This window comes from Solanum pennellii, chromosome 3, assembly GCF_001406875.1.
Source record: "Solanum pennellii chromosome 3, SPENNV200".
Taxonomy (NCBI): domain Eukaryota; kingdom Viridiplantae; phylum Streptophyta; class Magnoliopsida; order Solanales; family Solanaceae; genus Solanum; species Solanum pennellii.
In genome coordinates this window covers 4,637,636-4,648,516 of record NC_028639.1, presented here as the reverse complement: position 1 = coordinate 4,648,516, position 10,881 = coordinate 4,637,636, and the positions used below count along the sequence as shown (strand labels likewise).

Genomic DNA, 10,881 nt, shown 5'->3' with positions numbered 1-10,881 from the left:
TTCTTATAAATAAAATACATAACTAGTTGACATACATTTGGATGAATACAAATTAGGGACAAATACAAGATTCATAAACCATGCAACATGAAATTTTTAATAAATACAAATATTGATAGTATACATAGTGATTTGAATACAAATTATGAAAGCATACCAAATTCTAAAAAAAAACTATAAATACAAAACAAACTAATAGAAAATTGTTCGACAACTATCCGATCTTCGTCGTCTTTTTCAAGATCCTCACGAGTAGACAAAGATTCTACATTTGCGTTCTGAATTTGAGGAAGGTTTTGCACACCAATGAGTCTTGTAAATGTTCTTACCCTCTTTCTTCCCTCATTTTAGCAGTGAATTATACATTATACACTATTTGTTAAGTAATAAATAAATTAAAGGATGAAAAATCACCAGAAAATTGGTTGATTAAGATGAATACCTCTAGTAAGCCTCTTGGATTCAGCCAATAGAGAGTAAATCATAACGGAAATTGAGAAATACAAACAACATTTTTTTAAGATTTAAACAAAAATAAAATTAGAAAAGAAATCTGAAAATAGGATAAAGATTAGAGATACCTTAATCAAATGGATTCTTGTTGATTCAATTTTGGATTAAAAAAACAACCAAAATATATGGCAAAAAAATATTTGCAACTTGAATGTTGGAGGAAAATCAGAAAAGATAACAATGAGAGAGAAAAAAAATTAAATGGGAGAGAGAATTAACAATTTGAAAAGATAAATATGAGAGAGAATGATTTTTTTTTTAAAAAAAAAAAGATATATAGAATTAATTGAAAAAGAGAGATAAAATAGGAAGAAAATTGTGACACATAAATTTTTTAAAATAATGACATTTTTGACATTATTGCTAATATTTATAAGTATGGATATTTTTACTAAAGATGTTATTTATTTTGACTAGTTTACTAATTTTTCCTAATAATAATAATAATAATTAATGAGCTTCTTAATTTTATGAAACCAAATAATCGACTTAATAATGAAATAACTAATTAAAATATAAATTTATACATAACTAAACTAATTAGTAAAATATTTAAACAAAGTAAAATATTTTTGCGATGATTTTTGAGTAATCATAAAAATATATTAATTATACACATAATTACGCAAAGCATACGCTATCTAAAAGTTATAAATGTAACCATGATAACTTAGATTAACTTGGAAATCATTTTATTTTATATAAATTCTTTAAACTTTATAAATCTAATTATCTCGAATCGTTTAGAATTAAGAGGCTCATTAATTAATTATTATTGAAGATGATTAAAATTGAGTGTCAACAACAATATCAACAAAAAGATTATTAGACAATTCACTTTAGACATTTTTATTAAAATGAAGGAAATGAAAGGAAAAAATGAAACAATGAGCATCATATATTAAAAGTATAATTGAAAATGTACCCTTATTTAAATTTGTATACAGAATATTTTAAATAATATATCTTTATTTATCTAAATTATTCAATATTTTATTTTTGTGCAAACCTTGTCAAATTAAATGTTATAATTAATAATTTTTTGTATTTTTATAGCTAATTAACCACTATCTTGATTACAATAATGTTCCTGGTACCATATTTGATAAATAAAATAAACATATATGAAAATTGATATTAAGAAATGAATGATTAAACAATATACATAAACAGAAGACATACTAATAGAAAAGAAAATAAGGTAAACTATATATACTTCTCCCAATTTATTTCCCTTGACAAATAACTTCAGTCTACGTTAGATTTCCAAGTTTTCAAAATAATAAAATTCAAGACTAAAATTCTAATTGCCACTAATATTGTTTTTCAAAAGGACAACGTCAAAAATTGTGTTTCAACATAAATTTGACAAAAACATTTCAGTTGATTTTTCTATTATGACTATTTTAATTTTTGATTCATTCTTTTTTTTAACACAAATTTTTACCATCAAAATAGACTAAAAGACAAATAAAAAGAATAGGATTTTTTTTACAAAATATCAATCTTCTTACTTTATCAAACTTGATGTTAATAGGGGAAAAAAAAGAACAATCAAGAAAATCAATCACCTCTATTTCAAAATTTTGCAACTATACATATAATCAAGAAATCACTAAGAAAAAGAAGAAAATGTTTATCAAATGTCGATAGTCGATCTATTATTCTGTTAAACACCCGATGTTAGATTAAGAAAAAAAGAACAATCAAGAAAATAAATCACTTCTATTTCATAATCATGCAAATAACATATAATTAAAAAAAAAGAGGAAGAAGTTTACCTAATGTTAATAATTGATATTTTACTCTGTCAAACACCTGATGTTTTAAAATAAACAATAAAGAAAATTAATAACTTCTATTTTATAATACATAAATAACATATAATTAAAAAATCATATACATAATACTTCACCAATTACCAAATTGTAAGACTTAAAATTCAAGCATTCAAAAGTAGTAGGAAGTAGGATTGTTGAAAGATATTCATCATGTGAAAAAATAGTGATTGTATCATTTAATTTCTTAGGTTAAATTTGGAGAAAAATAAATACACAATAATCACCTCTTATTTTATTGATTGTTATGCCTCTTCATATTCTTCTTAAATTTTCCATTTAATTACAATATGTGATATCATATATAAACAATTTATTCTCTTCAATTACCCACTTTCATCTTGACCTTTAGTCTTCGTCCATTTATTGCTACAATATTATATAGGGAAACAAATTAAATGAATCAAATTAACGGAATGGTTTTAGAGAAAAATGAGAAAGAGTGAAATATTTTTAATAGGAGAAAAAAAATTTAGGTCATTAAGAGGTTTCGCATCACCTTATATATATTTAACTTTATATTAAACATAGATATAGATTAAATAAAATTTGAAAAGTGTATTCATGGATAATTATTCATGGTAAAAAGTTAAATAATAAAGACGGATTAAATTAAAATTTGTTGTCATTTTATAATTAAAATAAGGTAAAAAAAAAGAGGGAATAAATAAATAAATTATTAAGAGTAGAAATTAAAGAGGTGTGAGTTATGAATAATTACTTGGCATGTTAGAAGTCTTTGTTGTAAATGTTCATAATTAATAAAATATACATTTGTAATAAGTTAAGAAGTTCACTTTTATAATAAAACAATTAATTTAAATAAGAAATAAAAGCCCAAAAATAAGGAGAAAAATGATAAATCTAAATGAAGGCCATAGAGAGGTGTCACACCACCTACTCTAGGTTTCTCCTTTATATTATATTAAAAATAAGATTAAGATTGGATAAACACATAACTCATTAATACAATACTAATTTGTTACTTTACCCCTACATAAATATTAAATATTAATATCAATACCGTAGTGGTTATTATATTTGTCATTTGCCTTCAATTCACATAATTGCCCTAGTTCTTTTATTTGTATAGCACTTGTACAATTCCGTTCTTTTAATTTTAGTAACTATTGCTTCTATTTTATGAGCATTTCGTAAAGTTACACTATTATCTTGTTGTGCAAATTATTGGAGTAATTATTTTATAAGCATTTTATTATTGGTTAAACCGAAATTCGAACCATCAAGGGTAAAAAATAAATTGAAAATCGATAAAAAATAATTTATTTGTTTTGTTATCGATTTAGTGTATTTGAAAATCAAAAACTAATAAACCGTATCAATAATACATAGAAGGAAAAATTGTACATAATAACAAATATTTAAACCATATTAAATGTTGTAGTTACTAACTTTGTTTAGGGAAATTCTAATTCACAACTATAGTTTCGCCTAATTCGGTTCCTAATGGAATAAATTCATTTTGTTTATGCTTACCCAGTTACCCTAACTATTTCTATACGATTAATGAAAAAATCATAATAAGAATGCATAACTAATATGGACCTCAATGGCCTTGCCTAGGCATAGATTATTGGTATGATTCGCTGTACATGGTAGACTTCTAATGCAAGAGAGGAAAGTGAGGCTCTACATTCAAGATGATGAGACTGATTATTGCCTATGTGATGAACAAGTGATCGAGACTAATTCTCACTTGTTTGAGCATTGTAATTCATTGTTGTGTAAATTAAGTATATAGCATATTACGTAGTCATATTCTCAAGTTATGGCACAAGATTTTGATTTTCATTCTATAACATATAATATATCAACTTATAACATTTCTTTAAATTAAAATATTGTAAATATTTATTCAGTAAAATTAGGAAGAAAAAAAAATTAAAAAATGAGTAACTAAAATTGGATAATTTCCGTGAATGTAGTTACTGTTTTTAACTGATAACCAAATGTGCACCTTTTAAGGGAATTTAAAATATATTAATTATAGATATGCACCTTAATTATCTCAATCCATTTTTAATGGTAATTATTTTTGATTTTTTATCCTAAAAAAATTCTATTCTGTTATATTTCTTTCCATAAAAGTGTTTCATTTTTTTTTCCAGAAATTGAACTATATTCATATATTCGAATTCTGGCCATATTGTATCGTTTTTTTTTTTTGGAANATTAAAATTGAAGGTTGAAAAAGTTTAGATTTGATTTGATGGAGAAAATTGTGTCAATTTTAATTAAACATGGTGGCAAATGGAATTCATCAGGTTAGTTTTTTTTAATATTTTAGTAATGTGTCTTTTTTTTCCCCATGTTATATTGCATATGTTAAATTGATATTTTTTTTTTGTGAAACATTAATTCAGTGTTTCTACTAATAAAAATTTCGTAATATTAAATGTATTTTCATGTGTAATTAAAACGAAGAATGATGGTAAATGTGATTACTGGTTAAAATTTAAAATTTTACAGTTTTTGATAAATTTAGCAAATTTTTTGTTTTTGAAACAGTAGAACAATATCTGACATTTTGTATTAATAATGTATACATTTTGTATTTTAATGTATATAAATAGTGTATGAACAATATATACGAAAATCAATGTTTATANAATACGTCGACTTTGAAATGGAGGGCATCCTATACGATACTTCTACTCTCTATACTGGTTTAGTTAATTCTATAGTAACTCAGCTAAACATAGAAGAAAATCTAAATTCTGTTGAGATAAAATATATAGTTAGCGAAATGTGTCCACCTATAAAAATTCATAATGATGTTGGGGTAAAGGTTTATCTAGATCAGATGAGGGTGAATTTGGATTTTTTTACAAAATATCCATTATGCATCACTCTGAAAGATTGTGGGCAGTATAACGAATGTCATAGAGTTATAGTTAATGATATAATAAATTCTGATGTTAGATTATCACAGAATAACATAGATCTATACTCCAACAATTCTATCCGTCTGATCGGAATGGATTTAGACGGAGTTGTCAATGATAATAGTGAAGTAGATAATGATATAATATGTGATCATTCTAATTTATTTGTAGCTGAAAATCAGATTTATAATAATATCAGCTCTCAATTCTTGAACTTTATGTTCACTATCAACAGCACGATTTTTCGATGATCTGGGATTTTCTGAATCATGGTGGCTGCGGGACTGATTTAAGATGGTTTCGTCCATTAGATTTAACTCTTCTTCAGAGAAGACAATATTTCTAAATTTATGCTGCATCAAAAAAAAAAGTATAATGTATAATGATTTATAATGAATGTAATAACATTATAAGAAAAATACCTGATTCCCATGTGTTCTGAAAATTGTTTTCTTCAAATCGTCAAAAAAATGACGTCATTCGGTGTCTTCCAGTTCAGGATTCTCGGTGTGCGATTTGAAACACGTATAGCAATTGTGTTGTTAAATGGATGACAACACTCATAAAACCATATCTGCAGTGCTATGTGGAACTGGCTGAATTTGAATGACGTTGGATTTTTTTTGAATTTTTTATTGCAAGCTTTGAGTGTTAAATTAAAACACTCATTTGCCCAAGGGAAAGTGGCATACTATCGAGACTCTACCAAATCAAAATACAATTTTGGAATTGTTGTCTTTGAAGGGTCTGATGCAGTCAGAAATGAAGAAATAAAATACAAAATCCCGATTTTTAGACGGTCATCTTCTTCCCAAAAATTTTGCAATTTAAACTTGTAATAAAAATCTGACTTTGATACTTTATTAAAATCTCCAAAATTTTCAGCAATGAGTCTGTTTGGAACATGTGGATCAGATACAAAATCAGAAACAGGTCCACATTTCAAACCAGTTATAGCAACAAACTCTTTTAATCCAAAATGTAACTCTTTACCATTTACTTTAATGACAAACATGTCATCCCTAACATTTTCATTCCCCATTATAAATAAGTGTCTCAACAATTGACATTGGATTTTAATGTGATGCAAATTATAAAAAAATCCAAAAGGTGTTTCATCTAGGAATTGTTGAAACTTATCTTGACCTAAAAAGGTCAACAAATCCGCAAACACATTCATGTTAATACATGAAGACAAATGTGTTTGTGTTTTCTTTTCCTAAAAAATTGTAAAAATTAAATACATTAATCATACACATGTAATACAAAACTAATGCAGTGAATCATACACAATTCAAACAAACTTACAACATAATATTGAAAAATACATAATTCATACATATAGTATGCAAAACATAATCATACACATTTCTAACAAACTTACAACATTCTTTCATACACAATATATTCAACACCAAAAAATACCAATCAAAATATAAAGTATAACTAAATATGGATATTACTATTCAACAGTATCAAAACTTGATTAAAAAAAAAATTATACACAATTCATATACATTTTATATATACATTGAATCATACAGTGAATCATACAAAATTCATACAGTGAATCATACACAATTCATACAGTTAATCATACACAATTCATACAGTGAATCATACATAAAAAATACATTATTTATTTAGACAAAAATTTCATACAGTGAGTCATACACAATTCATACATTATTCATTTACACAAAATTTGTATTTTAACTATTTTATACCAAAATAACAGAAAATAAAAATAACAGAACATAAAAAAGTTTTAAAAAATTAACTTTTACTAACCTTTGAACTTTTTTTGGGTTTAACTGTTTCTTCTTCTTCTTGTAAATGTGAAGTACCGATTTCAGATGCTCTTGGTTTTTTGGATTTTGATTTTATCAACTCTTCCACAAAATCAGATTCAGAATCTGATGATTCCTCGATTTCTTTTCCTTTCCTTTTCTTTCCTCTTTCTTTCGTCCTTTTCTCAGATTCATCTATTTTTTTATTTTCTTTCACTTTTCTCTTCTTGACGTTTTCCTTTGGATGTTTGTTTGTTTTTTGTTCTATTGTTGATTTTCCTGATCTAGATTTAACTTTAACAGTTGAATGTTGAGATTGTGTTTGTGATAAAATTTCGAAAGATGAAGCATGAAAATCGTCTGAACTTGCTTCTTCATTCAATCTTCTACTTTTTCTCGGGGTTTCGTTGCCTCTTTTTGACATTGTACGGTTTGTTTATCGCAAGAGTTGAAGATTGGAGTGCTAAAAATGAAGATTTGAATGCAAATATTTGAGAATTCTTGAAGAAGACTGTTAAGAGAGAAGTAATTTTGAGAGAAAATTTAGGCGTGCGAATTTGGTGAAAATTTTTGATAGGCGTGCAGATGTAATGATTTTGAAAAGAGTTGGGGAAGAACAAAAATTTGGGGAATATAAATTTTTTTTTTTTAGATAACGTTTTACAGTTTTAAAAATAAAACTGTAATTGTTTTAGATTTTGATAAAATCCCTAATATTTTGTAGTTATCTTAAAAAAGGTAACTAAATAATATTTAATTTAAATTACTTTAATTAAGAGTTTTGTTTAAAAAAGGTAACTTAAAATAATAAATTTAATTAACTACATTGGTTTAAATATGATAATTGAATTATTTAAATAAGTTAATTATTATTTTAAAAAATTAATGAGAAAAATATATTATTTCTTGATATGCTATAACTTGATAATAATATGCTATAAGTAGTTTATTCTTAAAAAGTTTGTTTATAACTTGATATTTAACCTCTTAAATGTGTGTGTAGTGTTATTTTTATTTCATTGTTTGCTTTGTTGGAGGCCTCATTTCTCCTAATAGAAATAAGGTGCTCTTTAATTGTAATTGTTCTTTGATGGCTATGGTATCTTTTACAGTTGTAACAAAAAATAAAGTTCTCCTATTACCATTATCCCCTATTAGTTTTATAAATCTCTAAAATCTCTCATTTTCGCACATCAGATTGATGTATCAGCGCATCAGATTAATGTATCTCGTGCATCAGATTAATGTATCAGCGCATCAGATTAATGTATGATGTATAAAATATATATCGAATCAGTGTATCATGTATAAATTGTAATGTATCTTACTTAATGATTAATGTATCTCGCATATCAGATTAATGTATCAACGCTTATATTATTGTATCAGTTTGAGGGATTTCTGTAATTATAAACTTATAAGAGACAAACAGTAATTTTGCCTTAAAAATATGTGATTTCTTTCCTTTGCCCATAAATATATTGACAAGCTAAATATACAAACGGAGTTTTGAAATTCATAAATGTATAAATACAAAATTTGTATATATTTACTCTATTTGTATATTCACAAACAAAATATACAAACCACAACCTACTTATCAAATAAAACTATAAACATGAAATACAATTATCGAAACTAAACCCGTAAAACGTTAATATGTCTGCTATATTTATTATTTCTATTTTCTCTACGTAAAATCAAACTAAACTAAACCATATTTATTTTTGGTTCTTTTTTTCCCAACAAATGGTAACTAATTTGAAGTTTTTTGTTCTGTTTTGTTTCTTGGATATTAATTTGGAAGTTTGTTGTTAATAGTTCGATATGACTTTTTTAAGTCGAAACCAAAAAAAGTGTTTAATTAATTGTATTAAATTTAGTTTAATTAACTATTTTTCCTCCCTAAAGTTTCATCTAAAGCTATAATTGTCATTATTGATTTTCTCATCTCTCTTACTTTCTCTCTCTAAGCGTCAATGGAGTCCTCGAATTTCGCGCTTCTACTTCTCGCTTTCTCTTTCCTCGCCGTCTCCGCCGCCGCCCGGCCATGCAAAACCCTATTCTTCATCACCTCCACTTCCTATTACCAGATCCCCACAACTATTTCTCGAAACCCTAACCCTAACCCCAATTTCTTCCTCCGTAACCCCTCTATTTCTCCTCGATTCCGTGCTTTCTTCGTCACCACCTCCGGTTTCCGTGACGATGCTCCGAGATTCGGACTTCTTAGGCCATCAGTTTTCTTCCGAAGATCCGACCCATTTCTAATCCGTGGACCCGACCCGGTTTTCTTCGAACGAGAGGACGCTGTTGAACATGTGGAAGATGGAGAGGAACTGGAGAGCCGATCATCGTCGATGATTCCGGTGGAACTTTACTCGTCGGTGACGAGCTCAATCCGTGACCGGACCAAGGATATTATGAGGGTTGTTGGAGCTTTGCTTTTCGGTGTGGGTTGTGGTGCGTTAACTGCTGCGAGTATGTATTTGATCTGGTCGCTTTTCTGGCCTAACCGCTTCGAGTTTGAGGATTCTGATGATGAGTTCGAGGACGGAAATGACGATTATGATGTTACCAGTGCTAAGAAGATGGGATATGTGGCGATTCCGACTAAAGTTGTGGATGATGATTTGAAGAAGCCTGCTGCTCCGGCTAAAGAAGTGGTATGAAAGGTGGTCTCTATGTGTAAGTGTTTGGTTAATAGGGGAACGTTTAAACATTTCTGCTTTTTGTTGAATGCATTTGTTATTGATGCTTCAAAAATTGATGAACAAATGTGTTGAATTACTGTGACTTTGCTTTTGTTTATATAGTAGTATTGTAATGGAGGAGTGCATCCTCCATGTTCATTGGGTAGTATATCGTGTATTCACCATCGAACAAATATAAAAATTATGATGGTTTATTATAATGTGATGTGCAATGCGCTAATCCTTGTGTTAAAGATGATAACTTGGAAGCTGACATTGTATTATCTGTGTGTTTCGGGTAGGACTTTGTAATTTTTTTGGATAGCCGTGGTGTCTGTGTCGGCTTGTGTGTATGTCAACTAGTTCCATGGGATAATGCTACCTCTCACTAACGGGTAACTCCGACAGTAGGACTTGGTAATTATGTCTTTTGGATGTATTATGTGTCTGCCAACATGATCCATGCACCAGAATTGTGATTTCCGATTCTGCTGCAGGTTTGCTACCAGTTTCTTTACTAGTTATTTAAGTTAAGGTTAGTAACTTTGTTTGAGTTGAGGGAATTCCAGAATATTTTTTCTTAGACTTTTGTTATAGTGTACGTGTTGTGTCTAATACAATTAAGGGGTCGTTTGGTATGTTTTGAAAAGCATAGACAGTCCCCGGATAAAAATTTTGTATTGCCTTATGACCTTATCCGTTGTTTGGTGCCTTATCCCCTGTTTTGTTACTAATCCTGGGATAAGTTATACCATACTTAGTAATTCGTAGCAGGATAAGTTTTCAGTGTCAGAGGATGGATTAGTAGTACCGGGATACCCTCAGGGCGCACAAACCTTTTTTCTACTCGATAAGGTGGAGGGTATTTTTATAAACAAGCAACTCTTTCTTAGATATTGTGGAATTCATGTTGTTTTTAATACAACAAAGGAAACAGTCAATAAAAACTATTCCATACATAAACTAATCCCAGCATAATTTGTCTTTAAAACAGTTCACTCTGTTTATTGCTGCTTATCCACCTTGCATCACCTCTAATACCTATAATTTTTATTTGCCACCACAATCACAGTTTTAAAAAGCATTATTTTTTAGAAGTGTCTTCATCAAATTAAACTTGTAATATGATTGTTCATGGCTT

At 27.8% G+C, this 10,881-nt stretch overlaps 2 protein-coding genes across 2 annotated transcripts; one reads left to right on the top strand and one right to left on the bottom strand.

Moving 5' to 3' along the window:
- Positions 1-5,948: 5,948 nt before the first annotated feature.
- Positions 5,949-7,471, bottom strand: LOC114076369. Its single transcript, XM_027915267.1, has 2 exons — positions 7,049-7,471; positions 5,949-6,476 (listed from the first exon to the last, which is right to left on the bottom strand). The coding sequence occupies exons 1-2, from the start codon at positions 7,469-7,471 to the stop codon at positions 5,949-5,951; spliced, it is 951 nt and encodes a 316-aa protein (XP_027771068.1).
- A 1,484-nt stretch (positions 7,472-8,955) lies between these two features.
- On the top strand, positions 8,956-9,994 carry LOC107014937. The gene has a single exon (XM_015215062.2). It carries the CDS (start codon positions 9,027-9,029, stop codon positions 9,717-9,719), a length of 693 nt encoding a protein of 230 aa, XP_015070548.1. The 5' UTR covers positions 8,956-9,026; the 3' UTR covers positions 9,720-9,994.
- Positions 9,995-10,881: the final 887 nt, after the last annotated feature.

Excerpts from the sequence above, each read along its gene's own strand:
- LOC114076369 (XM_027915267.1), bottom strand. The coding sequence starts at position 7,471 with ATGTCAAAAAGAGGCAACGAAACCCCGAGAAAAAGTAGAAGATTGAAT. Across the intron at positions 6,477-7,048 it reads AACCCAAAAAAAGTTCAAAG|GAAAAGAAAACACAAACACA; the intron begins GTTAGTAAAAGT and ends ACAATTTTTTAG.
- LOC107014937 (XM_015215062.2), top strand. The coding sequence starts at position 9,027 with ATGGAGTCCTCGAATTTCGCGCTTCTACTTCTCGCTTTCTCTTTCCTC.